Source organism: Myxine glutinosa, chromosome 9 (genome assembly GCF_964187855.1).
Source record: "Myxine glutinosa chromosome 9, kmMyxGlut1.1, whole genome shotgun sequence".
Classification (NCBI taxonomy): domain Eukaryota; kingdom Metazoa; phylum Chordata; class Myxini; order Myxiniformes; family Myxinidae; genus Myxine; species Myxine glutinosa.
Genome location: NC_136269.1, coordinates 108,146,349 through 108,166,949, shown reverse-complemented (window position 1 = coordinate 108,166,949; position 20,601 = coordinate 108,146,349). Strand labels below are relative to the sequence as shown.

Sequence of the window (20,601 nt, the reverse complement as noted above, 5' to 3'; positions counted from 1 at the left end):
CCTGGTGTTGGAGAGGATGGACCTGGTGCTGGTCAATTTTCTTAAAGTAAACATGAAGGGTGGCTTGAACATAGCTTTTCTCATATTTCTCTTGTTTACCGTTCCCCTTATTATATACTTTGTGTGTCTGTTTGATTTTTTCTGTGTGATAAATGTTAGCTCTTTCACGAGCCTCGATTCTGTATCCAAAAGAAAAGAAAAGAAAAATTACATTTTTTTTTTTTTTTAAAATCAGGCTTTACGGAGGTCGGCTCGTAAGTACAGGCGTTCGTCAGTCGGGCGTTCGTAACCCGGGGACTGCCTGTAGTGATAAATGTCGGGGGGTGTGCTTACATTTTCCAAAAGCGAAATTTGCATTTATGTTTATTTAAATTATACAATGGACTACAAAATGTAAACGTTTCATGGTATTTGTTATGTTACATCACCTTTATCTATCAATATTGTTGAAACGAAGATCAAATAGCTATATGTTGAAAAAGTCAAAACTTTACAAGGGGTGTATTTACTTTTTCACGTGACTGTGTGTGTGTGTGTGTGTGTGTGTGTGTATATATGTGTGTATATATGTGTATATATATATGTGTGTATGTGTGTGTGTGTGTGTGTGTGTGTGTGTGTGTGTGTGTGTGTGTGTGTGTGTGTGTGTGTGTGTGTGTGTGTGTGTGTGTGTGTGTGTGTGTGTGTGTGTGTATATATATATATATATATATATATATATATATATATATATATATATATATATATATATATATATATATATGTGTGTATGTACGTGGGTTTGTGTGTATGTGTGTATTTATATATATGATATATAAATCCAATCTATATTTTATATTCTTGTGGTGCCAATTTGATATCTTACAGCTGCATGAAGAAGTAAATGTCTTTTATTTGCCAGATGTAGGGCACCCCTTTATATGAACTTTTCTAGAGCATACTTGGTTCCTCCTAAGAACACTAGGGTCGTTCAGCATACACACGACATTAATTTTTTTTAATGTCCTTTCTTTTCTATACTTTGCCACAGGGCACATACCATATATAAAGGGCCCTTTTCTTTGCCTCTGGCATTTTATCCAAGAATATAGGGGAAATGTCTGTGCACCGCTCCTTTCCTATGCCATATTCAGGCGCTGCACGATGTCATTGCCGGGCACCCGGCAATGACGCACGCTGATAAGGGAGTACTCAGTTTTCACTCCATTTTCTTGTTTGTTTATTTGTCCAGGCGATATCTCAGTCATCCTTTGAGTGAGGAAGCCGATACTTGGACATGACAATGACCAAGTGATTTGGTTGTAAATGGTATTTTTGATACATTGATTTATGGATTAAACAATTATTATTTGCAAAATCTAAGATTTCTCAAGTATATTGGTCAGTTGCATTTGTTATTCTGTCTCTCTCTCGCCTATAGGTCACAATTCTAAACCTATCGTCATGAGACTTCACCAAGTTAGAGGTCGTCAAAATTAAGGAGCCGATTGTTTTTGAGGTCAAAATTTCTAAAATCACCATTTTTCATGCAATTGACTTGAAAATTGAACAGCATTTGTATATAGTCACTAAATTGGGAAACCAACTATTTGAGGTCAAAATGTCAAAGGTCAACTCAAGGTCAAACTTCCAAAATCATCAATTTTCATCCAATTGACTGGAAAATTTAACAGCATTTGCATAGGGCCTTACTGAATTGGGAAACCAACTATTTTAAGGTCAAAGGTCAACTCAAACTTCTAAAATCATCAATTTTCATCTGAAAAATCATCAGTTTTCATTCTATTGACCCAAGCTTTGATCAAGATCGTCAATTTTCATCTTGATGAAATGGACAATTAATTTGCTGGATCAATGGAAACTTTTTTTGGGGGAGGGGGGGGGGGGTGGGGAGGCGGTGGATTTTGCAAGTATTGTGTTCTGCATGATGTCTTCTTGTTTAATTACTGCTAGTAACTACCACGTATCTACTATTTTAATTTCTTTCTCATCTGGGCAATATTTCAAGCAACTCGAGCGGGGAAGCTGATATTTGGACACGCCAGTGATGAAGCGATTCGACTATAAAGGCTATTTTTGACGTCTTGATTAATCAATGAATCGATTAATTAATTTTCAAAAAGTTATGAATTTCAATGACAGTGGTGGTTGCTAATTAGTGGTGGTCAATGAATCGATAAACAATGAGTAGCCAATTAATAAAGAAAATAATTATTTTACTATAATTTATTTCCTTCAGTTAGACAATTAAATCAATTATTGTACACCCCAATTCCATCCATCGACATGTGCTGCAGGCGACATCACGCTTGTGGATTTGCTATTTATTTGGCATTGGGGCCAGTGTACTTTGAATGTAGCTCTACTTTTTTTTTTTTTTCGGTTTTTTTTTTTTTTTTTAACTACCAAAGAATCTGTTTTGAAAGTTATTATTATTATAATCATCATCATCATCATTATTATTATTATTAATTCTGATAAGAGGTTGGCATATACTAGAATCAGTACATGTCTAAACAGTCGTTTGTACATACTGATTTGTGAAGTATTATATTAATACATTTGCTTTTTTTTATTACCTCAGCATCTATGATGGATGGAGGTTATGTTTTCACCCAATGCTTGTTTGTCTGTTTGTGTGAGGGAGATGTCAAAACTTTTCAAACATTGTTTGGTGGACAGGTTAGGTGTGTGACAAGGATGAAATTATTATATTTTGGTGAAGATTGGGATCCGGATACAAGAAGTTCAAGTGATCTTTTCACCATTGAGAGATAGGATTAAAAAGGATATACAGGTATCGCATATCTCAAAAGGTTATGGACAGATTTGGACGAAACTTGGTGGATGGGTTGGGAGTGTGACAAGAACGAGTCGATTTGATTTTGATGAAGATCCAAATCGGCGAATTTTTTTTTTTTTAAATTAAAGTATGAAATGAACCGCAAAGTTTGAATAAGATCCCACTTATCAGTGCATTTCAAAATGTAAACTAATCAGCTTGGTAAAGGTATGTGCTCTACCGAGTGCCATTCTAGCTTAACACTTATTTCATGTTTATGCTTTATCTAATGAAAAATAATTTTGATTTGGCCAAACATTATCAAACCAAATTTCGAAGATGTTTCAACCCAGCTTAAACTCTGGTCTGTGTACCACACAGTTATGTTTTGTCAATCCATGGAGTAAAGGGGTCATAGGACACAGCAAAGTAAAACGTACCCTGTGTTGACATGCCGATGGTGATGTTGTACGTGGGTTCACCACAAGAGCTCTTCGTGCGAATGTCCATGGTCCAGTCTCCATCCAAGAAGAGGTTGTCACGGATCACCGAACACTTCTTTCCAGCAACAGTTAATCCATTGACACAGAGTGATGTCCTATCTTGCCCTGTCAGAACATCCACCTCGTTTGGCTGAAATGAAAATAAAAATAAAGGGATAAGAATCAACTGATTAAAACCACCACGTGACCAACTCAATGGTGACATTACAAACATTAGTCAAGATAAAAACAGCAAGTCGCATATCTTGAGGTGGGGAGCATAAATGTAACAAAGTTTCACGGTTCGAGCTCAAATGTATTGCTCGGAAAGCCACTCCAAACCCAGAGATCTTATATTTGTGTTAAGAGAAAATCTAAATGTTCAAATTTTTAAGCAATTGTAAATTGCAGAAGTTGTTGAATTGTAGAACATTTCATGTTCAAAGATGAGCCGTTTCAATCACATGAAGACAAATTAAGTAAACTATAAAGGCACTCTTCAATGTCGAAGTTGACCGATGTGCCTCCACCCACATTATTAGATTATACATTCTTGTACCAAGTTTGATTAAAATCTCTTCAGATGTTCTGAAGTATCACATTTTTACCTGACATGACCTCTGACCTTTGAGGCCAAAATCTAACCAGTTCATCTTTGCATCATAATGCACACTTTTTCTTTTTGTATACAAGATCGAGGCTCGTGTAGGAGCTAATAGACTACTTTGGTCAAAATCCCATCACTGGTTCACAAGTTATCACGGTAACAGGATTTTTACCTAACATGACCTCTGACCTCATTGCCCCAACATCTAATCAGTTCATCTTCACCTCATAATACCTGCACCAAGATTGACTTTAATCTCTTCAGCCGTTCGCAGGTTATTGCAGCAATGAAAACCCATCATGGATGGACGGAAAATCTGAAAACAATGCCATAAAAGGAATAAAAATGGCAAGTTCTCCACTATAATGTGAGGCACAGAGAATCAAGTATCGAATACATGCAGCAAGACAATCTCAGTACATTCAGAATAGACAATGAGAGAGCAAATTCCATTTAAACGTTGTACTTAAATCACAAAACAAGTTGAGCTACAATCAAAGTACACCATCAGCATGCCAAATAAATAACATATCCACAAGCGCGTGACAACACGGGCGCCTTCAGCACCCGGCAATGTAGCCTTGCAGCTGGAGATATAATTGGGAGGGAGCGGTGTTCAACAATTGACTGTGCAATTAAAATAAATAGTAAAATAATTAATTTCTTAATCAATCGGCTATAATAGCATACCAAAACCAGCACTTTCATCCAAATCTAACTTTTTGAAAATGAATTAATCGAAAAATTAGATAATGAATCGATCGATTAATCAATAAATCAAAAATAGCCTTTATAGTCGAATCACTTCATCACTGCTGTGTCCAAATATCAGCTTCCTCGTTCAAAAGGTGCTCGAAATATTGCCCAGATGAGAAAGAAAATAAATTGATAATTTATTCATCAATATATTGATTAATAAAAATACAATAAAATACTGCTTTTGCCAAAGCAAGTGCTCATATATTGTGCCCAAATTTCAGCTTCCTAGCTCAAAGGATGGCCAAGATATCACCCCGACAAACAAAACTGGGTGAAAACCGAGTACTCCCTTTCAGCTTGCATCATCACCAGGCCCCCTTCGGTGCCTGGTGAGGACGTCATGCAGTGCCTGGAGATGGAATAGGAAAAGAGCGGTGTACAATATGGCAATATACAATTCCCTAAATAACTTCATAATCTCAGGCCTACGTCTAGCGTGGGTTAAAATCTTGGCCGAGCTATAAACCGTCATCCCATGTATTAAAGGCAGGTTGACGATTCATCAGTTTGTGTGCTGTCCCTCAGATGGACGTTAAACGAGATGGACAGTCTGCCAGAATTACAGTAGTTGGTGGATGTCAAAGACCCCAGTGTTATTTGCAAAGAATAGGTGTGCTGTCGCCGACAGTATGGTCAATTTCCAAATTCCTGCTCTAACCTAAGGGGGTATTGAATCAGTGGCACAATTTCACCCCAAGCAAATGAAGCTACCCGCAGCCATGTGCTGCACATGAAACGAGAGAGCTGTTGATTGGTTATTCCCTCAATTCATATGCAAGATATGTGGGTGGGTCCTTGTATTTCCATTTTTAGGTCGACTGCTCGACTTTTTCATGTGGCACATGCTTTGGCGCCCCAATGGTACCCATTTCTATCTGCGGTATTCACCAATAAGCGATGAAAGCAGCCCAGCAGCTGAGGGGTGTGTATCATTTGGATTATCTTGTGTATACCATGTGTACGTAGTGTGTTCAAAAAGTATCTGACCTTTATTTTTCGTGCGTAAAAAAAAGAGAAGCTAGGGAGGTGTTGATTGGTGCACGTATGTAGGCGATCCCAATGCGCACGCGTGAATTTTTTCCCACCTGCAGAAGCTGTCATTCGACGGCAGACCACCGATGAGTGAGGACATGTAAGTGAGCGCCGCCGGATTTTCGTTTTTGACAAAATGACGGAAAAACTTGAACAACGCTACTGCATCAAATTTTGTGTTTCATCAAACTTGCATCAAAACTGCAACTTGGTTTCTGGATCGTACCCATAAACCCAGGACTCATCGCCAGTGATCACTGTGTTGAGGAAGCTGGGATCGCTGTTCACAGTCTCCAGCATGTCCTGTGCGATCTCCAAACGGAGTTGCTTCTGCTCAATCGTTAGCAGCTTTGGTACGAACTTCGCTGAGATTCTCATGAAGCCCAAATCCTCCTTCATAATGGAATGAACGGTGTTGAATCTTGCGTATCGTTTCCACTTGGGAATCGCCAAGCTTTACACAAAATTTGATGCAGTAGCGTTGTTCAAGTTTTTCTGTCATTTTGTCAAAAACGAAAATCCGACGGCGCTCACTTACATGTCCTCACTCATTGGCGGTCTGCCGTCGAATGACAGCTTCTGCAGGTGGGAAAAAATTCACGCGTGCGCATTAGGATCGCCTACATACGTGCACCAATCAACGCCTCCCTAGCTTCTTTTTTTTTTACGCACGAAAAATAAAGGTCGGATACTTTTTGAACACAGTAGTAAATGTCATTACAGCTGTGGAGGGACTCTGGGAAGTTTGAAACACAATTTACCTTGTGTAGTCTTTCATGGTTGCAGTTATGCAGATTTGGCCAGGAGAGCATGGGAGGTGTGTGTGTGTGTATATATATATATATATATATATATATATATATATATATATATATATATATATATATATATATATATATATATATATAAATATAAATATATATATATATATATATATATATATATATGTATATATATAATCCCCACATTGTATATAGTTATAACCGGCGGGTTGGCCCAGTGACTTTGTGCAAATCTTGCCGAGCCACGCCAAAGTGGCCGTAATGAATGCCTGACTGTTTGTGGCCCTGAGACAGATCATGCCTGTCACCACGATACCATTCTGATGGGACCACAGCCAGTGGATACGCCACGCTAATCGGTGTCGTGTGCCTGAATTAAATTAATAGACAAGCAGAGCCGGTGAGCATACAGCATGGTCGTGTGGTGGTTGCGAATCACCCACGCCAGAATAGCACAGCCACCCAAATTCACCCAGAGACCAAGTGGATTTAACAGTGAAATTCACATGGGGCTGGAGTAGAAAATGAAGCCTTTATAAAAAAAAAAAGGAGAAAAACCCCTTAACCCACAACCTGCACACACTCCCACAAAACCAAGAACAAACGAGAGATTTCTGAAGTAATCTATCCCTTAATGAGCCCAGTCATTCCATGTGATAGACAACAGCGAGGGTTAGACAAGACAAATACCCCGGCTGGACATAAGAACTGATGTGGAACAACCCAGTCACGTCCTTGCACAGGTGAACAATCTCCGTGCCCAGCACGACACAAAAGAATGGGTATGACTGGCTGGGTCAGCACTGCAGCTTGAGCAAACAAACTTGAGCAATCCCCTTCCCCGACCTCACTCAACATAGCTGCTTGTGGTCGGCATGGCTGTCTTGGATTTTGTGCCCAGACTTGTGGTTAAAGGACCAGCATAAACTTCAACATAAGACAGATTACAAAAGTAAGAACATTAAATAGGGGTTTGAAGGTATGGTGGCTTTTAGACAGACATGAACAGTGGACAAGATCTGTCTATACTTCAATGACATATCTAATATCACAAATACATTACCTCATGCTTGTTCTATCACATTTATGATTGGAAAATAACTAAACTATTTCATGCAATGTTAGCCCTTAGAAGTCATTTCCACAACAATATGTATATCCAGTACCATGAAAAAGTTTTGGTTATGCCAAAGATAGTCATACTTTCGGGTAAATTCATCAAATTATCAGTAATAACATCCTAAGTGTTTATTATTGCAAATAAGCACCTTTATAAATGCTCGTGAAACAAACTGCTTTTAGTAAATAACAAGTGGTCATAGATTGGTACTTGCAAAACCAGTCGCCATTTGGACCTACTAAAACATTAAGCTTCTAAATTTTCTTTAATGAGTAAATTCAGTGACCCAATGTGCAAATTATGTTAAAGTTTCAAGTTAATAGGAAAAAAAATTGGATGTTAAGCAACCTTGACCTTTTGACCTTAAAAACAACGCTTCTAGGTTTTGATTGGTGATCCGATCTGCAAATCATGTTGAAACTAGCAGAGTACCCAGCCCCAGGGTGGGTGGAGATGGTGTATTAGTTGCTGAAAAAAATACTGTATATTGCAAGAAGACTATAGAGGTTTGTGTGGTTTGAATCTTCAGGGATTATAAAGCTTCTAAAGGTCAAAGGGGTGTTTTCCAATACTAGTTATGGGTCTAAAGCGTCTATAGAATTTAAGGAGTCCAATGTTGTCACTGTGGTTATTTTAAAATAAATTTGAATTGTTCACAAATTTCAGGGAATTTGGTTGCACAGTCTTAGTCTACTTCAGCAGAAAATGAGGGGGGGGGGGGGAGCAATATACATATATATTGTTACGGAACCGGAATACGGCACTCCCCTTGGGGGGGGGTTAATCCCCCCTTCTATTTTCACTGGCCGTCTCCGCTCCTGACGCTACACAGCTACCTCCGGAAAGGCAAGTGCGCAGCCCCGTTCATACCGCGGACAGATGTTAATTGCCGAGCGGTTTTAGCAACCGCGGCACGAACTATTAACAAGGACTAGACCCGATTCTTGAACGTTGGCCAAATCGTGCCACAGGTTTTCAATGGGGAAAAGACAAAGACGAATGGATGTCAAGAAGAAGAAGAAGAACCAAGGTAGGAAATACAAATATGATTTATTTCTACCTATTATGTACACAATGAAAAGTAACCAAGGAGAAGGAAAGATAAGAAAATAAAGACAGAAAGGATGGAAGGACCAGAAGGACAGTGCAATATTAACTTATACAAGCTTACTTATACCCAGGGACAAGACACACAAAACAAACTCACGTACACAAAAGGATGGAAGGACGAATGGTTTGGGACGGCAGAGGAGGGTCCAGGTAGATGGTGGCGTCGAGGTCCGGCTCCAAGCGCGCGCTCCGATCCACGCTTTGGGGTCGAGGCAAAAACCCGGCAAACACAGCTCCGCTTCGCGTCTCACCGACCGGCAATAGGGCCGAGAGGGTCTCGGCCTATTGCCGCAATACAGGCACCCCCTCACGTCTCTCTTATCTCATCTCTGTGGGGGCTTCCTTGGTCAGCCGCTCCACTGGACTCTCCGCTCCTCAACTGGACTGGACTCGACTTGGCTCCGGTGCACTGCCAACTCTCACGCATCTGCCGACCCTCTCAAAAGGCTTGCGCGCGCTCTTTTATTGCGCCTGGGGCGATCAAGCCGCCGGCCTCCAGGACACGCCCATCGGTGAGCTCACCTCGGCCTTGATTGGTCGCGAGGGCTCACCGATCCCGCCCCTAGAGGAGGCGTTGGCAAGGCCACGCCTTGTTCCCGGCGCTGGGCTGACTCCTCCCACCTTCTGCTCCGAGATGACCTCGTGCTCAATGGAGTCTTGCAGCGAAAAACACGGTCCCAAAGCAGCAGCGGCGAATGCAGTTGGCAATCGCTGACAAAAGGGGAATTGGAAGGGAATCTACCTTATTTGAATTCGGTGCAATGGAGTGTCAATTAATGGAAGACAAAGCCTTAAACTAATACATAGAATAAGGAAATAACTACAAAAAAAGGAAATCTATGATTTGCTACGTGATTGTATATGGAATAACTAAGGGGACGACCTTTGACCTTTATACACAAACTGGAGGGTGATATTTACAAAAGCTTCATTACACTTACAATAATAAAAAAAACCACAACACCATTCTCAAATCCACAACAATATATATATACATATATATACATATATATATATATATATATATATATATATATATATATATATATATATATATATATATATATATATATATATATATATACTAGCAGAAAGCACCCGGCGTTGCCCGGGTTCTTTTTGAATGAATTTACTACTATAATTCAGCTTTTACTCGTGGCCGTAGAAGATTTACTACTATAATTCAGCTCAGCTATTAATTGCGAAATGGGCCCAGCCTGGCCGAGGCGGCCTCAACCGGCCTCGCCACATAGCCTATAACCTTCCTGGGGGCCGTCCCGACATTTTTAGTTCAGAGGTTTCTTCCTATCTTTCACCGTTCAGGAGATTAGCGCGTGCAGACAAACAAGCAAAAACTTTATTTTATGTATATATAAATATAAATAATAAAATTATTAGGGTGGATTGTGAGAGGAGGGTTGAGGGGTTGAGGGTGGATTGGGAGAGTCGAGGATTTGAAGTTACATTTCACATTACATGGAAATTCCACAAGTCCCTGCTAGTAGCATATGTTGGATCACGCCATGCCTCATCAATAGAAATTCCCTGTAATACAATTTACTTCCGTGAGGGTGCTAGGGGCAATATTACACTTCACAAAAAACCCTTGAGGAGGGGGATATTGTTCTGTAAGAACATTACTTTTGTTATTAAAAGCGGCCTTGGAGAAAAGCCACGATAAGTAACATTGTGATTGTCCAAGGGGGAAAACCCCTTGGGGAGGGGAGATAGCAGCCTTGTAAAAACGGCATGATAAATTATTTTTACACCTTAACACTGAGTTCTGACCGAGGAGGAAATCCTCCTTGGGGAGGGTGGCAATTGAAGTCGCTACAACTTCCATAGTGTGACACTTATTAATCATCCTGTCAAGTTTGGTTGACATTAGACAAGTAACCCGAATGTATCACGGTCAGACAGACACCAAATTACATATTGTATTATGACAAGATGTGGAGTGCAGACATACTGGAGAAAATATGCTGCTCTCCACAAAAATGCCCAAAACTTTTTCTTTTCAAATATAGGTATTCTCCAACCTTTTCCGCTTTGGTGTTATACATTTTCAAAGTTAAAAATATGAAGAGTAGCAGACTAACTGGAAAGAAATGCTGCTGTTTACAAGTGCACTATACTTTTGTGTTTTTGAGTGAATAATATATTGTGGTAAATTTGTTCATTCAAGTTCAACAATTGTGAAATCTTTATTATTAAATTGTTTAATCAGATGCATATAAATCAGCATTATATATATATATATATATATATATATATACATATATATGATGATCCTTTTAAGGCCATTTTCCCCGCTAGAGCGGGGGTTAGCCTTGCGGGCCCCATGACAATCATGGTTCCCTGTTTGAGGCAATGTTTTTATGGCCGGATGCCCTTCCTGACGCCAACCCTTGGTCGCCTCTTACGATGCGCAGGGATACAGTGTACCTATTCTAAACCGGGGTACACACCGGGATCATTCATCCCAGCAAGCTGGTACTCAATTTGCCGACCTCGGAAGGATGACAGGCTGAGTCAACCCCCCTGGCGTTAATTCAGCGATCGACCGGGATTCGAACCCAGGATCCTAGGATCCCAAGCCAGCAACCTAACCGCTAAGCCAACACCAGGCTTATATATATATATATATATATATAATATATATATATATATATATATATATATATATATATATATATATATATATATATATATTGTTATAGATCGCGGTTAGGATGTTATAGACCGAGCGGTGGTTTAAAACCGCGACCTAACAAAACTCACCCGATTCACCCAGACTTTGGCCGTATCGCACCCTAGCTGCTCAATGAGGGAAAAGACGAAAACGACGCAATGCAAAGAGGAAAACGAAGGCAAAGAAAGGTTTGGAAATACGACTGAATTTATTGACTATTTACACACAAGCAAAAAGAAAGCAGTCACGTTTATTTACAAGCACATAAGACGCAGGTGACACAGGGAAAATACTAGCTTATACAGACTTAATTAACCCAGGACAGAACAAACAAAAGACGACTCACACGGGGAATTGCAGGAGGTGGATGGCTGGAGGTGAACGCTTGGTGGAGCCAACGCGGAGCTTGGTGGAGCAAACGCGGAGCTTGGTGGAGCTGAACGCTTGGTGGAGCCAACGCGGAGCTTGGTGGAGCCAACGCGGAGCTTGGGGGATTGGTGTGACGGGTTCTCTCTCCTTCCTTAGTCCCACCCAGTCCAACAACTTCCTCTCTTGCTTCAGGACTCTTTCTCTCTCTTTCTTGGTCCCTCACTCTTTACCACCGACTCCTCACCGCAACCAACGCAACCACTTGACCACCACCTCTACTGACTGACTCTTCACCACTCTGCACTTGACGACCGACTCCCAACCAACTCAGACCAACTCAAAGTCCAACTCCAGGCCTTTCTGTCTTCTGCTCAGTCCTCTCCTCTGTAAAAACGCATCTCTCTTTTGGACACGCCCTGCCTTGGGTTATATAGGCCCCCGCCCCTCAACCTTTGCGACCCTCCCCGATCGCTCTTCCTCCGCCCTCTCTAGCCGAACCCCTGGCTCATGGTTGGTCGAGTGGGGCGGGCTCACTCCTCCCCTCTATGACGAGGTGGAGACACGCCTTCCTTCCCCGACTCGAGCCTCGTGGTCAATGGCGGTTATTGGAGGGAAAAACCGACCAAAATGCGGAAGGCACTTCGAATTGCAATTGACGGAAAAGGGGGAATGGAAGGGAATCTATCTCTTTCACTGGTGCAATGGAGTATTTCAATTAATGGAAGACACAGCCTTACGCTAATACACATAATAAGGATATAACTGTCAAAAGAAAGGATATCGTGTCCTGCATGTATGTTTTATGGACTAACTACGGAAACGCCCTTTGACCTTTATACAACCACAAACGGAGGGAGGAGGGGTGATATTTTACAACCTTTTACAACAACATTTTACCACAACAACAAAATAAAAAAACATTCTCATATCCACAACACTGCACCCTCCTCCCCTTAGGCACGTCCCGGGCCTATTACTTTTACCTTAGTGTGGCACGTAGGTGTAGTTCCCTCTACTTTTAACCTGACCCTGAGTGCGACAGTTTTAAAACATAAATAAATGTGTCCCGCTGCTCCATTGCACCCTGCCTAACAGACTTACGCCCACAGTTAACCGAATTGCGGAATGGTCTTCAAACTATACACTGACGGTGGGAAGCATTATTTACACTGACGCTAATTTTATTTACAAAACTAACCCAGGACCTGTAATTGTTCTTTCTGGGGGGGAGACAGTCTGCTCTGCATCGACGCACCATGAACGCACCCAAAAACGCACCAATACACACCCAAGCACCAATCGGTGCAGTCACCATTGTTCAATGAATGTTCAATAAAAATAAAATCAACAACCCCTAACCCTGCAGGTGTCTCTTGCTCTTCGGCTCCCCCTGCTGGTGATTATTATTTGTCTTCCAGATGTTGTCATTTTCATTTTGCTTTGCTTACTGGCGGCCTATTTTCAATAAAGCTTGCCCAAACGTGTCCATTTTATTTATCTTTATTTATGGCCCACAGGGCCGACTACGTGTGGTTCACCTGTGGGGCATCGGTGCCCTGCGGCCAAGGTCCGCCAGCAAGATTTCGGGCCCTCATGGCCGGTTCCAGCAGAGGGGCCTTGCCCCAACCCATGGGGTCCATAAGTGGTGCTCGGCCACTGACATGTGGTCCATAATGTGGTGCATCGATGCAGACAGCTGGTTCTGGGAATTTCGGGCGCACAATGGCCGACCCACGCACGCTCCCCTCGGCGCCCAACGGCGCTCAGGTCCTCATGTGGGAGACAAAAAGGGGGGACAAGACAGATGAGCGAGGGGTAAGGTCTCAAGGGTACACATCAAAAAGGCAATGCAAGGCGAAATGCGTACGGAGGGCGAAGTGAGAAAGCTCGTCCCTACCGTACGTCACCCCCCTGTTACCTAGCCCACCCTTGCCCTTACCCCATATGTACAAAACCTACACATTACCAATTCGTCACTACTGTCACGTCTTCCCCATATTTCCCCTATATCAAATTCGTCACCACAATCCCTCTACTTCAAAAATTTGCCATCATCAATTCATCATCAATCCTCATAAGGAGGCAGAGATGGAACATCAAAGCACAATGTCACACCCACGTCATGATGCGTCTCACAATCCAAACATTTGCATCATAAAAATAATTAAACTATGGCATGGTGTGGAGTACCTGTCACCTCAGGTGAGTGGATGCAGATGGTGCGAGGAGACTTCATCCTAACTACTTTCTAAATGACTTTAACACACTTTACACTACCCGGGGTCTTTCTCCGGCCAAACCATTGGCCCTCTTACACTATGGGTTCTAAAAACCAATTCCCATTGGCCAAACTGTGGTGCTTTTCAATTTGGGGTCTCACTCCCCCGATTCATCTCCCGGTGCCCTCGCACAATTTCTGGGCCGCGACGTGTAGCTCTCCCAACAGGTCTACCCACCTGCACACCTCCACCACTGTAGTTGCCACCCGAGCTTACCTAGCTCCTCACCCTAACCTATCTAACTGGGGGCAGCCCCTCTCCTGGCTCTGTCACCCCATGGTGCCCTCTGGTACTGGGCTACCCGGGTCCGTCCTCCGGATCCTCGGGCCCCATCCACAACAACTGGCTCCCAGAGCCCACCTGCGGCCTCACCTGGCCGACATCCTCACAGTGGTGGAGTGCCCAACCAACTACACACACTAACAGGCTACACGCCCAGCCATTTCCACAACACCAACGCACCCATCCACATACCATTCTGTCACCCGCACCACAGATGCCAATATCCAACTACAATTTACCTATACCCTCTACCTAACACTTACACTACCCGCCCCGGGTACTCGTGAAAGGGGTCCACTCTTCCCCCATCCACACCTTCGCACCATCCACTCCACTCCACAATTTCCACCATACTCACTCCACGACCATCCATTCCAATACTCCATACCATTTATTCCACACACCTGTCTTTCATTCACCTGTCGTTGCACACCTGTGCAATCCTACCTGGTGCCACCTGCACCCTCCTCCTCTCCCTGGACCAGTTGGTCAACACAACACACAATCACCACTACTCCCTCATACACTGCTCCACACACCTGTCCAGTTGCACACCTGTGCAATCACACCTGTTCAATTCTCACACACACGGCATCATCTCAGCTAACTACTCCCTTCTAAAACTTGCGCTTCCCAGTCGTCCCTTTAAACTATTGCGCTCCCACGTCATTATCATCCACACTAATCTACCTGCGTCCCCACTACAGGTATCAGTCACTAACTAAACTTAACGTTACCTAATGTCATCTTCTAGGGCCCTATCCATATAACCTAACCCACCCGGGCTAGTTTTCACTGCCATACACCCCATAAACTATAGCTCCTTTGCCCCCACCTGGGAAGGGTGGCAGGGATGCCAGCCTTACCCACCGGGCCCATCGCTCACTACCAATTTTGCACATCAAATTTCAACAAATCAAAAATTTGCCAATCACTACTCATCATCTGCCAATCATTACTGCCAATCCTTTGCCAATCATCAAATTTTGTTTTTCTCTAATTTTGGGTCCAAAACACTATCACTATCACGATCACCATCATCACAGTCCGCTATATCCTAGCCTCGGTGCGTCATGACATCATTAAACTCGGCTTCGTAAAGCCGAGCAATGAATTCGGGTGGTTTGGTTGCCTGCAGGTTGAATCCGTCCGGCTTTCGGTTCAAGGGAGGTGGTTTGGTTGGACCGAGATTCCACGCACCATCTCGGCGCGGCACCTTGCGGTCCCGGGCCCGATAGCTCCATCTCCCCCGGTCGGAACCCCGTCCCCACGAGGGGGCACCGTTCCGCTTCCTCCCACTCGCCCTCGAACCGGACCGGTCGCCTCGCCCGACAAAGCCCGGACTCGACCGTGCGGGGCGGGGCCAAGCCCGAATCGGCAACGACGCTTCGAAGAGAAACGACGCAGCTTCGATCGACGCCGGGCCTCGCACCCAACCAAGCACCCCTCGCACCGAGTGCTCGCATCGGCTATCCGTCGCTCTAACCACTAAACCGGTTACCATCGATGCTTCACTTGCATGCTTACAAGCATACGCTACCCCTTTCACCCTCACAAAACCTGGCGTTCCAACGCCGTCCGTACATTCCACCAACGCTCTCTCTGTTACACACCACACCTCTTGCGCACACTCTCCCGTTACACCCTCTGTAACACTCACCACAGGTGTACACTCTCTCGTTACTTCCTCCGTAACACTCACCACAGACGTACACTTTCTCGTTACATCCTCTGTAACACTCACCACAGGTGTACACTCTCTCGTTACTTCCTCCGTAACACTCACCACAGGTGTACACTCTCTCGTTACTTCCTCCGTAACACTCACCACAGGTGTACACTCTCTCGTTACTTCCTCCGTAACACTCACCACACCGCGCTTCCATGTACCCCCTCGCACACGCGCTTCGACCGGCTCACTCCTGACGGCACACTCACTCCTCGGCGTGCACTTTTTCCTCACACACCCCATGGTCGGACATTCTCGCACACCTCTTTTTTCGCACACCTGACCTGTCACACACTTCACCAACGGCCTTTCACGAACACCCGGATCCAAACCAATCCCCAAGCCGACTGAATCTTTCCTCACATCATATACATTGCCACTCACCTCCGTACCTTGTCTCCGCACCTCCTTTGCCACCTGCAAACTTTTTATTTGGTTAGTGAGCATCTCATCATGATTTGAACACAGACTTTGTACATTATCCATTTCTCCCTGCAATTCCCGGGCTACCTCCGTCATCTCTTCAATTTCAATGCCCACTTCCGCTTTTTCTGTACTCACCTCGACGACCGTTGGCTTTAATAAAATTCCCTCTACCTCATCGGTCGCCGGCTTTTCCAAGCCCCGGGTCGCGATTTCTACCCCCGTCATTGTACCCGTGCTTTCCTCCGCTTCGCTCAACCGGCGCTTTTCGACTCGCGTTACCTCCTCGTGCACCCCTGGGACCCTTTCGCCCACCATGCGATCCATGGTCTCCCCACATTTTTGCATGCGGTCACCCATTCTGTTGTTTATTGCTTCCATTTTATTACTCAATTTCTCCCCGTTTATTCTCAGCATCTCGGCGAATTGCGCCATGAAGGCTTGCATTTGGACCACCGTTGGTAGTACAAAGGGTGCGGCCGCAGCTGCCCCCTCAACCACGTGCGCGAGGCCGCCATTTTGTGCACCTGATACACCCTCAACCACACCTTCTTTACTCTCCTCCACCATTTTTTTTTCTAAGTCCTGGGTCGATTCTAACCCCTCTATCTCTCCCACCGGCATCCCGTCGCCTTGGACAGCCATGGCGCGATTTCAAAATTCGGGCTTTTCCTTTAAAACAAAACAAATTTCGGTATTTTATAATTTTGAGCGCGTGAAGCGCGCTCCGGGTCGATCTCACTCCCCGACACCAATTGTTATTCTAATAGTACAATTGGTGTTCCAAAATTTGGGCTAAATAAATTTAGTCCCAGGTTCGAATCCAACTCCTGACAACCAATTGTTATAGATCGCGGTTAGGATGTTATAGACCGAGCGGTGGTTTAAAACCGCGACCTAACAAAACTCACCCGATTCACCCAGACTTTGGCCGTATCGCACCCTAGCTGCTCAATGAGGGAAAAGACGAAAACGACGCAATGCAAAGAGGAAAACGAAGGCAAAGAAAGGTTTGGAAATACGACTGAATTTATTGACTATTTACACACAAGCAAAAAGAAAGCAGTCACGTTTATTTACAAGCACATAAGACGCAGGTGACACAGGGAAAATACTAGCTTATACAGACTTAATTAACCCAGGACAGAACAAACAAAAGACGACTCACACGGGGAATTGCAGGAGGTGGATGGCTGGAGGTGAACGCTTGGTGGAGCCAACGCGGAGCTTGGTGGAGCCAACGCGGAGCTTGGTGGAGCCAACGCGGAGCTTGGTGGAGCTGAACGCTTGGTGGAGCCAACGCGGAGCTTGGGGGATTGGTGTGACGGGTTCTCTCTCCTTCCTTAGTCCCACCCAGTCCAACAACTTCCTCTCTTGCTTCAGGACTCTTTCTCTCTCTTTCTTGGTCCCTCACTCTTTACCACCGACTCCTCACCGCAACCAACGCAACCACTTGACCACCACCTCTACTGACTGACTCTTCACCACTCTGCACTTGACGACCGACTCCCAACCAACTCAGACCAACTCAAAGTCCAACTCCAGGCCTTTCTGTCTTCTGCTCAGTCCTCTCCTCTGTAAAAACGCATCTCTCTTTTGGACACGCCCTGCCTTGGGTTATATAGGCCCCCGCCCCTCAACCTTTGCGACCCTCCCCGATCGCTCTTCCTCCGCCCTCTCTAGCCGAACCCCTGGCTCATGGTTGGTCGAGTGGGGCGGGCTCACTCCTCCCCTCTATGACGAGGTGGAGACACGTCTTCCTTCCCCGACTCGAGCCTCGTGGTCAATGGCGGTTATTGGAGGGAAAAACCGACCAAAATGCGGAAGGCACTTCGAATTGCAATTGACGGAAAGGGGGGAATGGAAGGGAATCTATCTCTTTCACTGGTGCAATGGAGTATTTCAATTAATGGAAGACACAGCCTTACGCTAATACACATAATAAGGATATAACTGTCAAAAGAAAGGATATCGTGTCCTGCATGTATGTTTTATGGACTAACTACGGAAACGCCCTTTGACCTTTATACAACCACAAACGGAGGGAGGAGGGGTGATATTTTACAACCTTTTACAACAACATTTTACCACAACAACAAAATAAAAAAACATTCTCATATCCACAACAATATATATATATATATATATATATATATATATATATATATATATATATATATATATATATATATATATATATATATATATATATATATGTCACCGGGCTCCCTGCTCTCCAAATATCAGTATCGGCCCTTGAAAAAAAAAAACCCCCATAATCGGTCAATCTCTAGAAATTATACTCAATTTTTGCATGTGTTGGTAAGAGGAGCGGCGTCTGTGCATGTCCAACACTAGCAAATTGTAAATTAACAGGAAATGATAGGAACCAGACTCCTCCAATGGATATTTCTCATGTTTTGATTTTCAGTCCCACCCCTTCCCATGCCTTCCCCCCAAAGCCCTCTCCCTCCCACAGTTCTCTCGATGTCTCCATGTCTCTCGGTCCCTGCTCTCAAATGTTGTGTTTGTGTCCTTCCCCCTCTCTCCCCATCTTGTCTACCGCTCCCGATGTTATTTGTTTTGTGTGTCTGTTTGTCTTTCTGTGTGATTAATGTTCGCTCTTTCACGAGCCTCGATCTTGTATACAAAAAAAAAAAAAAAAAAAAAAAATCAGTCAGGAACAATTATGGTTAAGCATCTTGAAATAGCCACTTTTCTATACAGGCAGTCCCCGGGTTACGAACGCCCGACTTACAAACGCCCGTACTTACGTACCGACCTCCGTAAAGCCTATTATTAAAAAAAAATTTTTTTTTTTTTTTTTAATACAGAAGAGGCTCCTGAAAGAGCTAACATTTATCACACAGAAGAAAAAACAAATAATCAAACAGACACACATAGTATATAATAAGGGGAGCAGTAGACAAGAGAAATATGAGAAAAGCTCTGTTCAAGCCACCCTTGATGTTTACTTTAAGAAAATTGACCAGCACCAGGTTCATCCTCTCCAGCACCAGGTCCATCCTCTCGGAGATATATCAAGGTATGATCGTTTCAAGGTTTGCAAGACATCAATTGGAACGAGAGTAAGTGTTAACCTTTAATCATTATCTTTTCTTTTCTATCTAAACAGTTTAAGAAATTTCTTTCATATATTTTATACCTATAGATGTTTTAGGTAAAATATATACTATATACTAAGACAAACATTTGACTAATTGACACGAGATGTGAACCGTACAAAACTGTTCGACTTACATACAAATTCGACTTAGACTTAAGAACGGAATGCGTTCGTAACCAGGGGACTGCCTGTAAATGCTGAAATCTCTTTTCTCAAAACACTTCATCAGTTTTCTTTTTCTTGAATAAATAACTTGAAACGAAGATTTTCATGTTTTTTTGGTATTCTCTTTTGGTACGCTCCATTGCCCCCACCCCAAAACACCAATGACACGACATTATTACGTGACCCACTAGGGCTTCTTCAGAACACTTTTGCTTCCAGACTTGTTTTGACGTATAGTAGTAGGCCACATGTAGACACTAATTGCATCATTGATAAAATAAAAAAAGCAAAAACAAATGAAGCGATTGAAAGCAGATGCTATTTCCTCAAAGATTAGAGATAATTTTAATCTCAAGAAAAAAAAAAAAAGAATAGAAAAGTAATAGAAACTGAGGGTAAGGCATGTTGTTGCCCCAGCAGTTGTACATCACTCACCCACTACATGCACACGACTGTGAACATAGTCACATGCGTATAAGCCGCATCACTGGTGGAAACAATTGTATATGCTTTTGCATATAAATGAACGAATTTCTCATTAGTACAAGAGTACAGAGAAGTGTTACATTAAAATACCATGGAACTCTACATTAACCAGGTTCCAGCTCTGATTTACCACTGACAAGTTATTGCAGAGATTTCCTTCCATGTCCCGATTGTTGTGAACGCCAGGTATTTCATGAACGATGTCATCCCCAATTTCCACCTCAGATTCATACATGTACGGCAGGCACCTTCTACATCATGATTTTGACCATCATCGTAATCAGAAAATTTGTCAAATTCATTCTGACGAGTCTGAAGTGAGTTTTGTGGCCATTATTATTTGCGCGCTGAGACAGGCAAGACTGGTGGAAGAAG

At 43.3% G+C, this 20,601-nt stretch overlaps 1 protein-coding gene across 1 annotated transcript in view; it reads right to left on the bottom strand.

The window, feature by feature from the left end:
• Window positions 1-20,601, bottom strand: part of PFN2 (profilin 2) — a 70,123-nt gene that overhangs the window by 43,175 nt on the left and 6,347 nt on the right. The window contains exon 2 of the mRNA XM_068128584.2: window positions 3,223-3,415. Within this exon, the coding sequence (XP_067984685.1) occupies window positions 3,223-3,415 (193 nt within the window). The remainder of the gene's footprint in view (window positions 1-3,222; window positions 3,416-20,601) is intronic.